At 50.8% G+C, this 19,455-nt stretch overlaps 1 protein-coding gene across 1 annotated transcript in view; it reads right to left on the bottom strand.

Moving 5' to 3' along the window:
* The window catches only part of LOC115206616 (ATP-binding cassette sub-family A member 3), an 81,914-nt gene that overhangs the window by 10,832 nt on the left and 51,627 nt on the right, over positions 1–19,455 (bottom strand). The window contains exons 15-27 of the mRNA XM_029773773.1: positions 18,967–19,177; positions 18,533–18,683; positions 17,975–18,073; positions 13,277–13,475; positions 12,850–13,156; positions 12,369–12,642; positions 8,617–8,821; positions 8,145–8,364; positions 7,483–7,641; positions 5,104–5,276; positions 4,648–4,782; positions 1,322–1,516; positions 720–907 (exon numbers count right to left, since the gene is read on the bottom strand). Coding sequence (XP_029629633.1) covers positions 720–907; positions 1,322–1,516; positions 4,648–4,782; positions 5,104–5,276; positions 7,483–7,641; positions 8,145–8,364; positions 8,617–8,821; positions 12,369–12,642; positions 12,850–13,156; positions 13,277–13,475; positions 17,975–18,073; positions 18,533–18,683; positions 18,967–19,177 — 2,516 coding nt within the window. The remainder of the gene's footprint in view (positions 1–719; positions 908–1,321; positions 1,517–4,647; positions 4,783–5,103; positions 5,277–7,482; positions 7,642–8,144; positions 8,365–8,616; positions 8,822–12,368; positions 12,643–12,849; positions 13,157–13,276; positions 13,476–17,974; positions 18,074–18,532; positions 18,684–18,966; positions 19,178–19,455) is intronic.

Below are 19,455 nucleotides of genomic sequence, written 5' to 3'. Positions count from 1 at the left end.
CACTGTCCCCCGCCCCCAAACCAACACACACACACACACTGTCCCCCACCCCCAAACCAACACACACACACACACACACACACACACACACACACACACACTGTCCCCCACCCCCAAACCAACACACACACTGTCCCCACCCCCAAACCAACACACACACACACACAGTCCCCCGCCCCCAAACCAACACACACACACACACTGTCCCCCACCCCCAAACCAACACACACACTGTCCCCCACCCTCAAACCAACACACACACACACACACACACACACACACACACTGTCCCCCACCCTCAAACCAACAAACACACACTGTCCCCCACCCCCAAACCAACACACACACTGTCCCCCACCCCCAAACCAACACACACACACTGTCCCCCACCCCCAAACCAACACACACACACACTGTCCCCCTCCCCCAAACCAAACACACACACACACACACACACTGTCCCCCTCCCCCAAACCAAACACACACACACTCCCCACCCCCAAACCAACACAAACACACTGTCCCCCACCCCCAAACCAACAAAAACACACACTGTCCCCCACCCCCAAACCAACACAAACACACACTGTCCCCCACCCCCAAACCTACACACACACTGTCCCCCACCCCCAAACCTACACACACACACTTTCCCCCACCCCACCCCAACACACACACACACAGCCCCTCCCCCCTCACTCTCTCCTCTGAATGCTTACCTGTAGCTGCGGCACAGTTTGTCAGCATGGGGCTCCAGTAGTAAGGACCGTAGCACGTTCTCCACGCAGCCCGACACGTACTTCTCTGGAATCCCCCGGAGCCTAGCGTACATGCTCAGCGTTTCTCTTCCTGTCATGTGATCCAGGACAGCGTCGAACTGCGGGCAATAGCCAATCCGCTGCTGTACCTACGACACACGGGAGAGAGGGTGGTGTCATGCAAGGTGATTTTGTGAGTTTCATAGTATATTAGAACTGGTTTGTGTTCAAGAGGAACAAAGCGTAGGAAAACAGCCCCTAATTGAGAAGGTCCTATCTGTACACGTTCAATAAGAAATGCTAGCTTTTGTTTTCTGTTGCAAAATGCCTTGCTACGGTGTGACCTAATTAACTTTTAAGTAAGGGCGGCAGGTAGCTTAGAGGTTTGAGTATACCCGAGCCGACAAGGTGAAAAACCTGCCGATGTGCTCTTGAGCAAGGTAGTTAACCCTAATTTGCTCCAGGGATGCCGTACTACTATTTCACTGCACCTATCCTGTGTATGTGACATAAAAAACCAGTGCAAATGTTTTCCTCTCTCTCTCCTTCTCCATCTCTCCTACCTTCTTGACATCCCTCAGAATGCTGTAGCCGTCAATGTAGGCATCGCCAGAGGTGACGGTCTCGTCCCCGGTGAGCATCTTGAAGGTGGTGGTCTTCCCTGCTCCATTGAAACCCAGCAGGCCAAAACACTCTCCTTTCCCCACTGCTAGAGAGAGTCTGTCTACCGCCAGTACTGTTTCACCACTGCTGTATACCTGGAGGGAGGGAGGGAGTGAGGGAGATCACTGCTGTATACCTGGAGGGAGGGAGGGAGGGAGGGAGATCACTGCTGTATACCTGGAGGGAGGGAGGGAGGGAGGGAGATCACTGCTGTATACCTGGAGGGAGGGAGGGAGGGAGATCACTGCTGTATACCTGGAGGGAGGGAGGGAGGGAGATCACTGCTGTATACCTGGAGGGAGGGAGGGAGGGAGATCACTGCTGTATACCTGGAGGGAGGGAGGGAGGGAGATCACTGCTGTATACCTGGAGGGAGGGAGGGAGGGAGATCACTGCTGTATACCTGGAGGGAGGGAGGGAGGGAGATCACTGCTGTATACCTGGAGGGAGGGAGGGAGGGAGATCACTGCTGTATACCTGGAGGGAGGGAGGGAGGGAGATCACTGCTGTATACCTGGAGGGAGGGAGGGAGGGAGATCACTGCTGTATACCTGGAGGGAGGGAGGGAGGGAGATCACTGCTGTATACCTGGAGGGAGGGAGGGAGGGAGATCACTGCTGTATACCTGGAGGGAGGGAGGGAGATCACTGCTGTATACCTGGAGGGAGATCACTGCTGTATACCTGGAGGGAGATCACTGCTGTATACCTGGAGGGAGATCACTGCTGTATACCTGGAGGGAGATCACTGCTGTATACCTGGAGGGAGATCACTGCTGTATACCTGGAGGGAGATCACTGCTGTATACCTGGAGGGAGATCACTGCTGTATACCTGGAGGGAGATCACTGCTGTATACCTGGAGGGAGGAGGGAGGGAGATCACTACTGTATACCTGGAGGGAGGGAGGGAGATCACTGCTGTATACCTGGAGGGAGGGAGATCACTGCTGTATACCTGGAGGGAGGGAGATCACTGCTGTATACCTGGAGGGAGGGAGGGAGGGAGGGAGATCACTGCTGTATACCTGGAGGGAGGGAGGGAGGGAGGGAGATCACTGCTGTATACCTGGAGGGAGGGAGGGAGGGAGATCACTGCTGTATACCTGGAGGGAGGGAGGGAGATCACTGCTGTATACCTGGAGGGAGGGAGGGAGATCACTGCTGTATACCTGGAGGGAGGGAGGGAGGGAGATCACTGCTGTATACCTGGAGGGAGGGAGGGAGGGAGGGAGATCACTGCTGTATACCTGGAGGGAGATCACTGCTGTATACCTGGAGGGAGATCACTGCTGTATACCTGGAGGGAGATCACTGCTGTATACCTGGAGGGAGATCACTGCTGTATACCTGGAGGAAGGGAGGGAGATCACTGATGTATGCCTGGAGGGAGGGAGATCACTGATGTATGCCTGGAGGGAGGGAGATCACTGCTGTATACCTGGAGGGACGGAGATCACTGCTGTAGACCTGGAGGGAGGGAGGGAGATCACTGCTGTAGACCTGGAGGGAGGGAGGGAGATCACTGCTGTAGACCTGGAGGGAGGGAGGGAGATCACTGCTGTAGACCTGGAGGGAGGGAGGGAGATCACTGCTGTATACCTGGAGGGAGGGAGGGAGGGAGATCACTGCTGTAGACCTGGAGGGAGGGAGGGAGATCACTGCTGTATACCTGGAGGGAGGGAGGGAGATCACTGCTGTATATCTGGAGGAAGGGAGGGAGATCACTGATGTATGCCTGGAGGGAGGGAGATCACTGCTGTATACCTGGAGGGACGGAGATCACTGCTGTATACCTGGAGGGAGGGAGATCACTGCTGAATACCTGGAGGGAGGGAGATCACTGCTGTATACCTGGAGGGAGGGAGGGAGATCACTGCTGTAGACCTGGAGGGAGGGAGGGAGGGAGATCACTGCTGTATACCTGGAGGGAGGGAGGGAGATCACTGCTGTATACCTGAATGGAGGGAGGGAGATCACTGCTGTATACCTGAATGGAGGGAGGGAGATCACTGCTGTATACCTGGAGGGAGGGAGGGAGATCACTGCTGTATACCTGGAGGGAGGGAGGGAGATCACTGCTGTATACCTGGAGGGAGGGAGGGAGATCACTGCTGTATACCTGGAGGAGGGAGGGAGATCACTGCTGTATACCTGGAGGGAGGGAGGGAGATCACTGCTGTATGCCTGGAGGGAGGGAGGGAGATCACTGCTGTATGCCTGGAGGGAGGGAGGGAGATCACTGCTGTATACCTGGAGGGAGGGAGGGAGATCACTGCTGTATACCTGGAGGGAGGGAGGGAGATCACTGCTGTATACCTGGAGGGAGGGAGGGAGATCACTGCTGTATACCTGGAGGGAGGGAGGGAGATCACTGCTGTATACCTGGAGGGAGGGAGGGAGATCACTGCTGTATACCTGGAGGGAGGGAGGGAGATCACTGCTGTATGCCTGGAGGGAGGGAGGGAGATCACGCTGTATACCTGGAGGGAGGGAGGGAGATCACTGCTGTATACCTGGAGGGAGGGAGGGAGATCACTGCTGTATACCTGGAGGGAGGGAGATCACTGCTGTATACCTGGAGGGAGGGAGGGAGATCACTTCTGTATACCTGAAGGGAGGGAGGGAGATCACTTCTGTATACCTGGAGGGAGGGAGATCACTGCTGTATACCTGAAGGGAGGGAGATCACTGCTGTATACCTGGAGGGAGGGAGATCACTGCTGTATACCTGAAGGGAGGGAGGGATGGAGATCACTGCTGTATACCTGAAGGGAGGGAGATCACTGCTGTATACCTGAAGGGAGGGAGGGAGGGAGATCACTGCTGTATACCTGAAGGGAGGGAGGGAGGGAGATCACTGCTGTATACCTGGAGGGAGGGAGATCACTGTTGTATACCTGGAGGGAGGGAGGGAGATCACTGCTGTATACCTGGAGGGAGGGAGGGAGGGAGATCACTGCTGTATACCTGGAGGGAGGGAGATCACTGCTGTATACCTGGAGGGAGGGAGGGAGGGAGATCACTGCTGTATACCTGGAGGGAGGGAGGGAGATCACTGCTGTAGAACGGGAGGGAGGGAACGAACAGACAGACAGACAGACAGACAGACAGACAGACAGACAGACAGACAGACAGACAGACAGACAGACAGACAGACAGACAGACAGACAGACAGACAGACAGACAGACAGACAGACAGACAGACAGACAGACAGACAGACGTACCTTGCTGAGGTCCTGCAGTATGAGTGGGCTCCCCACCATAGACTCTACTATGGGCGAACACTCCATAACCCTCTTCCTCTCCTCCGCTACGTCCCTGTCCTCCGGCAGTAGGGCCGCATCCCCCATCAGAGGCAGCTAGGAGACATACTGACTGTCATTATCAATGAGGTCTTTTTATACTATTGGCATAATACAGCTGTAAGAAATTGCAGGAGGGAACAGTAATGTTGAATTTTGACATGTAGCCAACCACACCAAAATGATACCAGTTTTTCAGAAATCTGAAATTCTTAAGAGAAGAGTAGAATTTGCTCTCGACTACAGTCCTATATAAACAAATGGGCATTAGTTTAATCTCGCTCAGGGCATCAGGTGGGCACATTTTCTGAAAACTCCGCCCGCCCGGGGCATGAGGCAGCACCCTATAGTCAAGCCTCTGGCCCCTCCCCTTCTGACCTGTTTACGTCTGCTGGCGAGGCGGGTGAGGAAGCGGCGGAGGGTTTTGACACACTGCATCTCGATGATGAAGAGGAGGGTGATGAAGACTACACCCTGCAGGGACAGGGCCACCAGGAAGCGCCCCACCCCCGGCTCTGACATGGAGAAGTAGTTCTCCTGGTACGTGATGTCTGGAAGAGGGAGGAGCACCAGTCATGGCTACGAAGGGTTAACTAGAAAATAGCATGACAGGTTCTTCATCATCCTCATTACCATCGTCATAGTTAGAATCCTTCTCATCAACATTATTGTGATCATCATCACAATATTACTACAACTACATATCATGTAACACAGTGGTATTCAAACTTTTTCAGCCGAGCCCATTTTTTATTTTTCGCCAGCATTTCCGGGGACCCATTCTTATTTTATATTTTTTATTCTGGCGACCCCACCCTAAATCTAACATCAACCTTAAAAAAATTTTAAAAAAATAAAAAAATATATACTGCTCAAAAAAATAAAGGGAACACTTAAACAACACATCCTAGATCTGAATGAAAGAAATAATCTTATTAAATAGTTTTTTCTTTACATAGTTGAATGTGCTGACAACAAAATCACACAAAAATAATCAATGGAAATCCAATTTATCAACCCATGGAGGTCTGGATTTGGAGTCACACTCAAAATTAAAGTGGAAAACCACACTACAGGCTGATCCAACTTTGATGTAATGTCATTAAAACAAGTCAAAAGGAGGCTCAGTAGTGTGTGTGGCCTCCACGTGCCTGTATGACCTCCCTACAACGCCTGGGCATGCTCCTGATGAGGTGGCAGATGGTCTCCTGAGGGATCTCCTCCCAGACCTGGACTAAAGCATCCGCCAACTCCTGGACAGTCTGTGGTGCAACGTGGCGTTGGTGGATGGAGCGAGACATGATGTCCCAGATGTGCTCAATTGGATTCAGGTCTGGGGAACGGGCGGGCCAGTCCATAGCATCAATGCCTTCCTCTTGCAGGAACTGCTGACACACTCCAGCCACATGAGGTCTAGCATTGTCTTGCATTAGGAGGAACCCAGGGCCAACCGCACCAGCATATGGTCTCACAAGAGGTCTGAGGATCTCATCTCGGTACCTAATGGCAGTCAGGCTACCTCTGGCGAGCACATGGAGGGCTGTGCGGCCCTCCAAAGAAATGCCACCCCACACCATGACTGACCCACCGCCAAACCGGTCATGCTGGAGGATGTTGCAGGCAGCAGAACGTTCTCCACGGTGTCTCCAGACTCTGTCACGTCTGTCACGTGCTCAGTGTGAACCTGCTTTCATCTGTGAAGAGAACAGGGCGCCAGTGGCGAATTTGCCAATCTTGGTGTTCTCTGGCAAATGCCAAACGTCCTGCACGGTGTTGGGCTGTAAGCACAACCCACACCTGTGGACGTCGGGCCCTCATACCACTCTCATGGAGTCTGTTTCTGACCATTTGAGCAGACACATGCACATTTGTGGCCTGCTGGAGGTCATTTTGCAGGGCTCTGGCAGTGCTCCTCCTGCTCCTCCTTGCACAAAGGCGGAGGTAGCGGTCCTGCTGCTGGGTTGTTGCCCTCCTACGGCCTCCTCCACGTCTCCTGATGTACTGGCCTGTCTCCTGGTAGCGCCTCCATGCTCTGGACACTACGCTGACAGACACAGCAAACCTTCTTGCCACAGCTCGCATTGATGTGCCATCCTGGATGAGCTGCACTACCTGAGCGACTTGTGTGGGTTGTAGACTCCGTCTCATGCTACCACTAGAGTGAAAGCACCGCCAACATTCAAAAGTGACCAAAACATCAGCCAGGAAGCATAGGAACTGAGAAGTGGTCTGTGCAGAACCACTCCTTTATTGGGGGTGTCTTGCTAATTGCCTATAATTTCCACCTGTTGTCTATTCCATTTGCACAACAGCATGTGAAATTTATTGTCAATCAGTGTTGCTTCCTAAGTGGACAGTTTGATTTCACAGAAGTGTGATTGACTTGGAGTTACATTGTGTTGTTTAAGTGTTCCCTTTATTTTTTTGAGCAGTGTATATAAAATTTTTAAAAATCACATCAACAAACAACCTTTTACTCATTACATTTGTATCTCTATCAAAATGAAGAGAACCAATACATACATTTACACAATAACATTTTATTTTTCAAATTATCTTTCTCAATGACATTTTATTTTTCAAATTATCTTTCTCAATAACATTTGTATATTGTCCCATAAAATAATCCTCTATATTTTTGGTTCCCACCCCCCTCCCAAAGAAACTACTAATACAATAGGTATTCGTACTGAACTACAGACACTGTGATACAGCTACAGCTGCTGTCTCCCTGCTGTAGGAGAACACAGTACTCACTCAAAGCACGGCAGAAGGCCGTGGCCATGGGGTTGGAGGTGCAGAAGGTGATGAACTGGTAGTTCTGGTAGAACTGGCTGAAGGACATGCCCAGGCAGTAGTTAGGGAAGAGCAGGAACACCTTGTCCAGGTTACGAGACAGGTCCTGTAGATTTAGCTCTGGGAGGGGGAGAAGAGAGGAGGAGGGGAAACAGGAGGAGGAGAGGATGGGAAGAAGAGGAGAGAAGGGGAAACAGGAGAAGGAGAGGACGGAGGAGAGGAAATAAGATAAGAGAATCAAGGTAAGGGAAACTCATCAAATGTATTTCCACAGCGTATTTTGCCAGCCTTATCCCCAGTTCTGAAGCAAAGAAGTGCAGCAGTGTGCAGTAGGGGTTTGTTATTTTTCGCTGTTTACTAGCAGAGAAACTGGCTCGAAATCGCCAAATCTTAATGATTCCCCATGTAGTTAGAAGTGTAGTCTCTGAGCTGCCTAAAGGTTCAGTGTTCCAGTAGACCTAAGGACTTTTCACACCTCAGAACCAAACTGGGCCAAGCTGTACTTGCTACGCATCCCCACAGTTGCTGGACCATCCTGAAAATATCAGAGGCGGCACAGTTTGGTTTGGGTCGACGCGATAGTGTGTAACGCTAGTATCTAGTATCCTGGCCCTGGCTCTCACCTGGGATGGTCATGATGGTGACGGTGAGGAAGGTGGCGGTGCCGCTGATGATGTTGAAGATGGTGAGGCGGGTGTAGGCGGTGGCAGCGGCGGAGAACAGGAAGCTGAGCAGGTACATGAGGGGGATGACGGCCCAGCCATATAGGAGCAGGATTAATAACACATCAACCAGGTGGTTGTCCGCTATGAAGGCCTTGACCCCAAACGCCCGGAACACCACCTGTTGGGAGGGAGTGTTTGGATAGCAGCTAGTTTTCAGTATTCCCCTCCCCACTCATACCATTAACAGACAGTCCTAGCAAAATTCTTGCTTCAGAAATTGCTCTTGCTAAGAAACTTACTTTGTTTATTTTTTACCATTTTCAATGAAAACAATCACAGTAATGTACTTAATTGTTACCCAGAAATGATTTGATATTAATATAAAAACAGCTGCATTGGGCCTTTAAGTAAATCCAGATGGTATACTGACCAGCATGAGCATGCAGGGCAAGAAGAAGTTGACCAGGTCCCAGAGCAGTGCAGAGAACCAGAAGTTGGAGAGGTAGACGCCGCTGACCTGCTGTACGTGCTTGGACTTGAGTGAACGCTCTGTAACCAGGAGCAGGGCGAAGGTACTGGACAGGGATGCCATGCCATACATCAGGTTGATGGCGATGGCGAAGCCCGTCTGACCTCTGTGTCGAGGAGGGAAGGAGTGAGAGAGGGGGAGGGTTACCCTTTATTATTTAAACAGTCTCTAAACTTTCCATGTGAAAAAAGCAATTTTAATTGAATTGAGAGAGCGAGCCGGGAGAGAGAGAGAGAGCGAGCCGGAAGAGAGAGAGAGAGAGAGAGAGAGCGAGCCGGAAGAGAGAGAGAGAGCGAGCCGGAAGAGAGCGAGCGAGCGAGCGAGCCGGAAGAGAGAGAGAGAGAGAGCGAGCGAGCGAGCCGGAAGAGAGAGAGAGAGAGAGCGAGCGAGCGAGACGGAAGAGAGAGAGAGAGAGCGAGCGAGCGAGACGGAAGAGAGAGAGCGAGCGAGCGAGACGGAAGAGAGAGAGAGAGCGAGCGAGACGGAAGAGAGAGAGAGAGCGAGCGAGCGAGACGGAAGAGAGAGAGAGAGCGAGCGAGCGAGACGGAAGAGAGAGAGAGCGAGCGAGCGAGACGGAAGAGAGAGAGAGAGAGCGAGCGAGCGAGACGGAAGAGAGAGAGAGAGAGCGAGCGAGCGAGACGGAAGAGAGAGAGCGAGCGAGCGAGCGAGACGGAAGAGAGAGAGCGAGCGAGCGAGACGGAAGAGAGAGAGAGCGAGCGAGACGGAAGAGAGAGAGCGAGCGAGCGAGACGGAAGAGAGAGAGAGAGAGAGAGACGGAAGAGAGAGAGAGAGAGAGCGAGCGAGACGGAAGAGAGAGAGAGAGAGAGAGCGAGCGAGACGGAAGAGAGAGAGAGAGAGCGAGCGAGACGGAAGAGAGAGAGAGAGAGAGCGAGCGAGACGGAAGAGAGAGAGAGAGAGCGAGCGAGACGGAAGAGAGAGAGAGAGAGAGAGCGAGCGAGACGGAAGAGAGAGAGAGAGAGAGAGAGCGAGCGAGACGGAAGAGAGAGAGAGAGAGAGAGCGAGCGAGACGGAGAGAGAGAGAGAGAGAGAGCGAGCGAGACGGAAGAGAGAGAGAGAGAGCGAGCGAGACGGAAGAGAGAGAGAGCGAGCGAGACGGAAGAGAGAGAGAGATAGAGCGAGACGGAAGAGAGAGAGAGATAGAGCGAGACGGAAGAGAGAGAGAGATAGAGCGAGACGGAAGAGAGAGAGAGATAGAGCGAGACGGAAGAGAGAGAGAGATAGAGCGAGACGGAAGAGAGAGAGCGAGCGAGCGAGACGGAAGAGAGAGAGAGAGAGCGAGCGAGACGGAAGAGAGAGAGAGAGAGCGAGCGAGACGGAAGAGAGAGAGAGAGAGCGAGCGAGACGGAAGAGAGAGAGAGAGAGCGAGCGAGACGGAAGAGAGAGCGAGCGAGCGAGACGGAAGAGAGAGAGCGAGCGAGACGGAAGAGAGAGAGAGCAAGCGAGCGAGACGGAAGAGAGAGAGAGAGAGCGAGCGAGACGGAAGAGAGAGAGAGAGCGAGCGAGCGAGACGGAAGAGAGAGAGAGCGAGCGAGCGAGCGAGACGGAAGAGAGAGAGAGCGAGCGAGCGAGACGGAAGAGAGAGAGAGAGCGAGCGAGACGGAAGAGAGAGAGAGAGAGCGAGCGAGACGGAAGAGAGAGAGAGAGCGAGCGAGACGGAAGAGAGAGAGAGAGCGAGCGAGACGGAAGAGAGAGAGAGAGCGAGCGAGACGGAAGAGAGAGAGAGAGCGAGCGAGACGGAAGAGAGAGAGAGAGCGAGCGAGACGGAAGAGAGAGAGAGAGAGCGAGCGAGACGGAAGAGAGAGAGAGAGCGAGCGAGACGGAAGAGAGAGAGAGAGAGCGAGCGAGACGGAAGAGAGAGAGCGAGCGAGACGGAAGAGAGAGAGAGAGCGAGCGAGACGGAAGAGAGAGAGAGAGCGAGCGAGACGGAAGAGAGAGAGAGCGAGCGAGACGGAAGAGAGAGAGAGCGAGCGAGACGGAAGAGAGAGAGAGCGAGCGAGACGGAAGAGAGAGAGCGAGCGAGACGGAAGAGAGAGAGAGCGAGCGAGACGGAAGAGAGAGAGAGCGAGCGAGACGGAAGAGAGAGAGCGAGCGAGACGGAAGAGAGAGAGCGAGCGAGACGGAAGAGAGAGAGCGAGCGAGACGGAAGAGAGAGAGCGAGCGAGACGGAAGAGAGAGAGCGAGCGAGACGGAAGAGAGAGAGCGAGCGAGACGGAAGAGAGAGAGCGAGCGAGCGAGACGGAAGAGAGAGAGCGAGCGAGCGAGACGGAAGAGAGAGAGCGAGCGAGCGAGACGGAAGAGAGAGAGAGAGAGCGAGACGGAAGAGAGAGAGAGAGAGCGAGACGGAAGAGAGAGAGAGAGAGCGAGACGGAAGAGAGAGAGAGAGAGCGAGACGGAAGAGAGAGAGAGAGAGCGAGACGGAAGAGAGAGAGCGAGCGAGCGAGACGGAAGAGAGAGAGAGAGAGCGAGCGAGACGGAAGAGAGAGAGAGAGAGCGAGCGAGACGGAAGAGAGAGAGAGAGAGCGAGCGAGACGGAAGAGAGAGAGAGAGAGCGAGCGAGCCGGAAGAGAGAGAGAGCGAGACGGAAGAGAGAGAGAGCGAGCGAGACGGAAGAGAGAGAGAGCGAGCGAGACGGAAGAGAGAGAGAGCGAGCGAGACGGAAGAGAGAGAGAGCGAGATGGAAGAGAGAGAGAGAGAGAGATGGAAGAGAGGAGGGTAAAAAAAAGTCAGGAGGAAAATAAAGAAGGGCATGGAGCTGGGAGGAGTGACAGAAAAAAAGAAATAAAAGTAAGGGAGGAAGCAAATGATGTATTGAGTGGTGAGGTCGGCAGGTAGAGGGGAAAAGGAGGGAGAGAAAGAGATAAATATCATGAAACAATAAATATCCTGATAGCCAGGAGAACATCTTCACCAGACCTCTATCCTCTCATCCTTCTTTCACTCCATCCTTCCTGCCATCAATATACCTTCCCTGACCGAACCACTACCAATCTCTCTCCATCCTCTCACCTCCAAAAACACCTCCTGATGAATGGTGTTGGTCAATATCTCCCCCTCAGACTCTAACTTGTTATCAGCCTCTGTTGCTTCCCCATCGATCCAGCCAGACCTCCAGCAGGGCCGGGAGCTCATCGACTGGATGTGCATCCCAAATGGCACCCTATTCCCTACATAGTGTACTACTTTTGACCAGAGCCCGATGGGCCATGGTGAAAAGTAGTGCACTCTGTAAGGAATAGGTTGCCATTTGGGAAGTACCCTGGTTTAATTGGGGTTTAGTGGCTGTAACAGATGTGTTGACCACAGGTGTTTAAAGGATAGACAAGAATAAGGACCCAAAACAAGGTGGTTGATGGAAAAGTCAACTTCTATCTAAAAACAATAAGGAAGTTATGGACTGAGTCAGAGTGGCTCATGCAGAGTACCCAACTAAACATTCACTCCTCTTCTCAAATGTGTTCAAGATAACACCTGTGTTCCTTCCATACCCTCGTCTCCTTCTCTCCTCTTTTTTCATCCATTCTCCCTTCCTTTCCCATCCCCTCCTCTTTTCATAACACCCTCTCCACTTCCATACCACCATCCCTCCCTCCCCCTCTCCCTCTCTCCCTCCATACTCCCCACTCCCCACTCACTCTGTCAGCTGACTCTGGGCGCTCTCGGAGATGTTGCGGGGCATGGGCATGTTTCCCGTCATAATCGATGCGTTGGGCCCTGCCAGCATTTTGAACAGGGTGTTGTCCACCATCATCAGGGCTGTAGCGGCCGTGTGGTAGCCCTGGTTATTGAAGTAGGCCGTGACCTCGACCAACTTCCCCGTGCCGCCGCTGAACGATGCACCCACCACGCAGCGCTCGTTGAATGCCCCGCCCTCCTCCTCGGTCTTGGTGAGCACGTACTCCGTGAAGTCTGAGGAGAAGAAGCAGGGGATAGGGTGGATCAGTAAAGACAAGCTTTTTCCATGGGTGCATCTCTATGGTCTAAAGCCTGAAGTAGCTTCCACCATGCGTGTCTGAGATTGACTACATTGCAGACAACTGCACAGAATCACTGATCTACAAATCACCTTTCATCTCAAATAACTAGTGATCCCTTCCAACATGCTGACACGCTTACCGCTAATATTGACATCCTGGGCTTTCTGGACAGCCAATTGTGAGGAATACACCTGTGCCAGGGCGATTGCCAGCGGTCCCTTGCCGGGCTCCAGGGCCACGGGCACAGTGGTGGGGCCATAGCGGCCCAGTGCCAGCCTCAGCTGCGGTGAGTCGTGGCGCCCGGGGAAGGTCTTTGCCACCACCAGGGCCAGCACAGTGAAAACCAGGGGCACCAGGAACTGGGCCACAATCACTTTCCAGTTCCTCCAGCTATAGAGCGCCCGCTTCAGGAACATGGCATAGAACTGCTGCATGTACAGTCTGGCCTGGGGGGGAGACAGAGTACACACAGACAGACAGAGAAGATGTGTTAACAGGCAACCTTCTATATTGACATTTAGCATACTTCCTGTCTGAACTCACACACAAAAACTCTCCTCTCTCACCCCGGTGTTGAGCTTGATGTTGGAGCAGTCCTCGGAGATGAGCGTGCCGCTGTCAGTGAAGTCGGTGACGTCCGTCATGCCGCTGTAGCTGCTGGTGTCGTCCATGGTCCAGTCATGGGAGCGTCTCTCGTGTTGGTACTGCAGCGCCGGCAGCTGGATGGCCTGGATGTCCAGGCTAGAATCCACCAGCTTCCCCACTCTGGAAATACACAACAATGTACAGCTCAGTACAGTAGCAGTGTATCTAACCCAAACCCTGGATGTCCAGGCTAGAATCCACCAGCTTCCCCACTCTGGAAATACACAACAATGTACAGCTTAGTACAGTAGCAGTGTATCTAACCCAAACCCTGGATGTCCAGGCTAGAATCCACCAGCTTCCCCACCCTGGAAATACACAACAATGTACAGCTTAGTACAGTAGCAGTGTATCTAACCCAAACCCTGGATGTCCAGGCTAGAATACACCAGCTTCCCTACTCTGGAAATACACAACAATGTACAGCTTAGTACAGTAGCAGTGTATCTAACCCAAACCCTGGATGTCCAGGCTAGAATCCACCAGCTTCCCCACTCTGGAAATACACAAGAATGTACAGCTCAGTACAGTAGCGGTGTATCTAACCCAAACCCTGGATGTCCAGGCTAGAATCCAACAGCTTCACCACTCTGAGGACTCGCATAAGGAAATACAAACATAAAAAAAAGTGGACTTCTCTAGTCTGACAGTACACAGGGATCAATACAACTTAGTGGACTTCTCTAGTCTGACAGTAGACAGGGACCAATACAACTTAGTGGACTTCTCTAGTCTGACAGTACACAGGGACCAATACAACTTAGTGGACTTCTCTACTCTGACAGTACACAGGGACCAATACAACTTAGTGGACTTCTCTATTCTGACAGTACACAGGGACCAATACAACTTAGTGGACTTCTCTATTCTGACAGTACACACAGACAAATACAACTTAGTGGACTTCTCTACTCTGACAGTAGACAGGGACCAATACAACTTAGTGGACTTCTCTACTCTGACAGTAGACAGGGACCAATACAACTTAGTGGACTTCTCTACTCTGACAGTAGACAGGGACCAATACAACTTAGTGGACTTCTCTAGTCTGACAGTACACAGGGATCAATACAACTTAGTGGACTTCTCTAGTCTGACAGTAGACAGGGACCAATACAACTTAGTGGACTTCTCTACTCTGACAGTAGACAGGGACCAATACAACTTAGTGGACTTCTCTAGTCTGACAGTACACAGGGATCAATACAACTTAGTGGACTTCTCTACTCTGACAGTAGACAGGGACCAATATAACTTAGTGGACTTCTCTAGTCTGACAGTACACGGGGATGAATTTAGTTATAACAATTTAACTGAGCTTCCCTACTGAACGGAGCTTTATCAGGACAACATAAGGAAATTTACAATTTACAGTAGTTAGATACCTAGTATTAGATTATGACATAATTCAATTAATCTGTAAATTCAATTAACTATGCTGAGTTTTTCCAAACCATGTGTCCTGACCAGGAAACTTTAGTTTCAGGATCCATTTTTCCAGGTGGTCCGGAAGAATGTAGGAACCTTTCTTTGTACTATATGACATCTTGACCGTTTTAGACTGTACAAATGTATTTATAGACATGAAACATATTCATTCATAATTGGATGAATCTTTGTGTTCCGGAAGTGGCTTAAGGAGAGAGCACTCTGTGTGAATCAATGGATGTTGATGCTGAAATCTCTTCACAGAACTCAGGAACACACCCCGGGGTCTATTGTACACCAAACAAAGCAGCTCATCGGAGAGTACTTAATAAGTGGGAGTGTGTTTGTGTTATTGGTGATGGTGAGCATTTTATGTCATTCCAGCCCTGCTAACTCTCTCTCGCCTTCTCACTCTCTGAGGGGAAGAACAGGAGCTTGGACAACCACAATAGCCAGAACGCTATTTCGGTCCGTTTCAAATGAATGATTAATTCAGCCAGCCAATCTCCACAACGCCTGACACAGGCAGCGCCCCCCTCAAAGAGCTTCATCTAACAGTTCTATAAGTGGTCAACGAGACCCCTATCCAGGGTGTGAAAATGAAAATGGACTCGGGGCCTCTGCAGTAGCTGTATGAAATTGATAATGACCAAGAGACCGCATATGTAGTAAGATGAAAAGATGCGGAAATGACTTGGCCAAGGTAGGAACAGTCTGAACAGGTGTTAAATTAGGTGGCTTTCAGTATATTTGAAATGAAACTGAAATGGCAGGACTAATGTAGATGGTCCACCCCTTCAAAGAGCTGGGTGGGAATAAAGCTGAATGAAATTGATAATGGAAAGAGGCTGAATGTAATAGCCAGGATATGTACAGACTGAACACGTGTTAAGATGGTGGCTTTTAGTGGAGTTGAAAAGAAACCCTAATGATAGGACTAATGTCGATGGTGTTACACCTTTACCTACAGTACATGTATGTATCAGTGTGTACAGACTGAACACGTGTTAAGATGGTGGCTTTTAGTGGAGTTGAAAAGAAACCTCAAATAGAGGACTAATGAGGCTTTTGTAAACGGGTAATGATGGAGACACTCACTGATAGACCCACATTGTGAGGTAAAAATAATGAAGCCTGAAATGAGATATTTTGGAGGTAATTGCTATATTCTGTTTAGAGCCTTCACAGCTGTGTTCTACTGAAAAAACACGTGCCCACAAAACCCCTGTTGGCAATCACATTTTTCTGGATTTTTTTGTAACTCTCTCTCACTGTTCAAATAAATCTACCATTAAAATTATAGACTGATCATTTCTTTGTCAGTAGGCAAACGTACAAAATCAGCAGGGGATCAAATACTTTTTTCCCCTCACTGTACATTGACTTCAATATAAAACCTAGGAGGCTCATGGTTCTCACCCCCTTCCATAGACTTACACAGTAATTATTACAACTTCCGGGGGATGTCCTCCAATCTATCAGAGCTCTGGCAGCATGAACTGACATGTTGTCCACAAAATCAAAGGAACAGAGAATGAATTTAGTACTGAAAGCATAAGCTACAGCTTGCTAGCACTGCAGTGTATAAAATGTGGTGAGTAGTTGACTCAAAGAGAGATAAAGACAGTAGTTGAACAGTTAACAAATTAATTTCTTCCAAAATGAAAGAGAACCAAGAGAGAGACATTGTCTTTTTTTTTTACTTTCAGTTTCACTTACTTAGCTAGCAAATGCAGCTAGCTAGTTTAGCCTACTCAAACCCCCTGCTCAAACAGAGGGATGCCATGTTAGCTAGCTGGCTATGACGATCCAACACAACACTGGAATTCTTCCAAGTCAAGGTAAGCTTTTGATTTTACTAATGTAACTGTTAAACTGTTTACTGACTGCACACTAACGTTACTGCATGATTGTAGCGGGTTTAGTAACGTCTTTTTTCTATTAGCTATGTTGACTAGGACGTTACTTTAGCTAATATGATGACAACGATGTAGGCTTTAGTGGTTATGATATTTTTTGGCTTGGAAAGGTTTCTTCGCCTGGTCACATATAGCTGATGTGTTGTGCATTGAAGACGTCCACAAGCGAAGGGAAAAGGTGAGAGGAGGAGAGAGCATAGCTGTGAGAAGGAATACAACATGGCTGCTATGAAACAAATGTTCACTAGTGATCAGGGGTGTATTCATTCCAATATGCTGTAATAGAAATAAGGCCATGCGCATGAAACAAATCATCCTCCATCATCTTAAACTATATATATATATGTTTGGGTATGTGTGCACACTTAAAAGCCTGCAGGTACATACATACTCATGACAAGTGTTAATATTTATTACAACTGCAGGCTTTAAGTAAAGGTACTCTCCCTGGGAGCTGTGGTGAGAGGTCCAGACCTAGCTGGTACTCTCCCTGGGAGCTGTGTTGAGAGGTCCAGACCTAGCTGGTACTCTCCCTGGGAGCTGTGGTGAGAGGTCCAGACCTAGCTGGGAGCTGTGGTGAGAGGTCCAGACCTAGCTGGGAGCTGTGTTGAGAGGTCCAGACCTAGCTGGTGCTCTCCCTGGGAGCTGTGTTGAGAGGTCCAGACCTAGCTGGTACTCTCCCTGGGAGCTGTGTTGAGAGGTCCAGACCTAGCTGGTACTCTCCCTGGGAGCTGTGTTGAGAGGTCCAGACCTAGCTGGTACTCTCCCTGGGAGCTGTGTTGAGAGGTCCAGACCTAGCTGGTACTCTCCCTGGGAGCTGTGGTGAGAGGTCCAGACCTAGCTGGTACTCTCCCTGGGAGCTGTGGTGAGAGGTCCAGACCTAGCTGGTACTCTCCCTGGGAGCTGTGGTGAGAGGTCCAGACCTAGCTGGTACTCTCCCTGGGAGCTGTGGTGAGAGGTCCAGACCTAACTGGTACTCTCCCTGGGAGCTGTGTTGAGAGGTCCAGACCTAGCTGGTACTCTCCCTGGGAGCTGTGTTGAGAGGTCCAGACCTAGCTGGTACTCTCCCTGGGAGCTGTGGTGAGAGGTCCAGACCTAGCTGGTACTCTCCCTGGGAGCTGTGGTGAGAGGTCCAGACCTAGCTGGTACTCTCCCTGGGAGCTGTGGTGAGAGGTCCAGACCTAGCTGGTACTCTCCCTGGGAGCTGTGGTGAGAGGTCCAGACCTAGCTGGTACTCTCCCTGGTAGCTGTGGTGAGTGTGTGATCCCATACCTGAGGAAGACCTCCTCCATGGTGGTGACAGAGGCTCCATAGCTGGCGATGCCCAGCTCCTCTCTGTTCATCTCCAGCTCTGCAAACAGCAGCTCAAACCTGGAGAGGGAAGAACGTTGATCCATCAGAGATCAGTCAGACCCGGGTCTAAAACAGTCTTCTGTCATGGGGATCTATGGTTACATCACAGGTCGTTAAACAACCTCAACAGTGAGTCTATACTGCCTCCAGATAAAACCAACAATGATGGTAGGGACCAAAATACCACCCTATTCCCGTTTTACTGCACTACTTTTCACCAGGTCAAAAGTAGCGCACTAAATAGGGAATAAGGTGCCATTTGGGACATAAGCTATATATCTACTTGAAACATCACCCTTACCTCTAGAAGTAGAGGTGTCTGTAATCATACTGTAGCAAGCAGCAACACCCTCAGATTGGACCCAACTTGGGCTCATCAAAATAGACTGACAAGAATAGTATGTGTCACACTAAACACCGAGCTGTGGCCAGCGGCACTGATGGCCTGTGTGAGACTGGGTATTGATTTTGTCTTACCGGTTGGTGCTCTCTTTGGGCAGAATGTATGAGAGCTCAGCCCCAGCACTGCTCTCCAGCGTGGCATTGGGAACGTACATGTGGACCAGCTGTGTGATCTCAGACACGTTGCACAGCGCGTCCTTCACGATCACCATGTGGTAGCCAGCACCTGAGATGCAGGAGGATCAAGTTAGATCTCTGAATCACTCTCCTATCACCTCATGACATTCTAACCTCACCTCATAACTACTAGTTATTCACACTGTTCTGTCTTGTAGTCTTCACTCCCACCACTTCCACTTCTCACCCCTTCTATCCAACCCTTTTCTTTTCACCACTACATTCCACCTCTTCTCTCTGTTTCTACAACCTCTCCATCACACCTGTTCATTTCATCATCCCTCCTCTCTTCCCTCTCTACCCATTCTTCTTTTCTCCCTCCCTCCTCTCACCATATTTGTTCTTGAGAAACAGCGGCGAGCCGCAGCACTGCAGCTCTCCCCCAGCCATGATGACTATACGGTCCCCCAGCAGGTCGGCCTCGTCCATGAAGTGTGTAGTCAGCAGGATGGTGCGCCCGCGCTTCTCGCCCTGGAGCAGGTCCCAGGTGGCCCGCCGTGCCGACGGGTCCATGCCCGATGTGGGCTCATCCAACATCACCACCTGGAGGGGAGGAGTGGTGAGATGGAAGGATGGATGGACAAAAAGATTGAGACAGGGAGGAGGGGTGGAGGAAGGGGAAGATTGAGGGATGGAAGGGAAGGGACAGAGAAAGAGCCAGAGGGGTAAGATGTGTTGAAATAGCCTTGTGTGTTGCACATACAGTGCATCAAGTATTCATACCACATTTTGTTGTGTTACAGCCCAAATTCAAAATGGATTTCATAGATTGTTTTTCTCACCGATCTACAAACAATACCCCATAATGACAAAGTGAAAAC

Source organism: Salmo trutta, chromosome 1 (genome assembly GCF_901001165.1).
Source record: "Salmo trutta chromosome 1, fSalTru1.1, whole genome shotgun sequence".
In the NCBI taxonomy this organism is placed as follows: domain Eukaryota; kingdom Metazoa; phylum Chordata; class Actinopteri; order Salmoniformes; family Salmonidae; genus Salmo; species Salmo trutta.
This window is presented reverse-complemented; position numbering and strand designations above follow the sequence as displayed.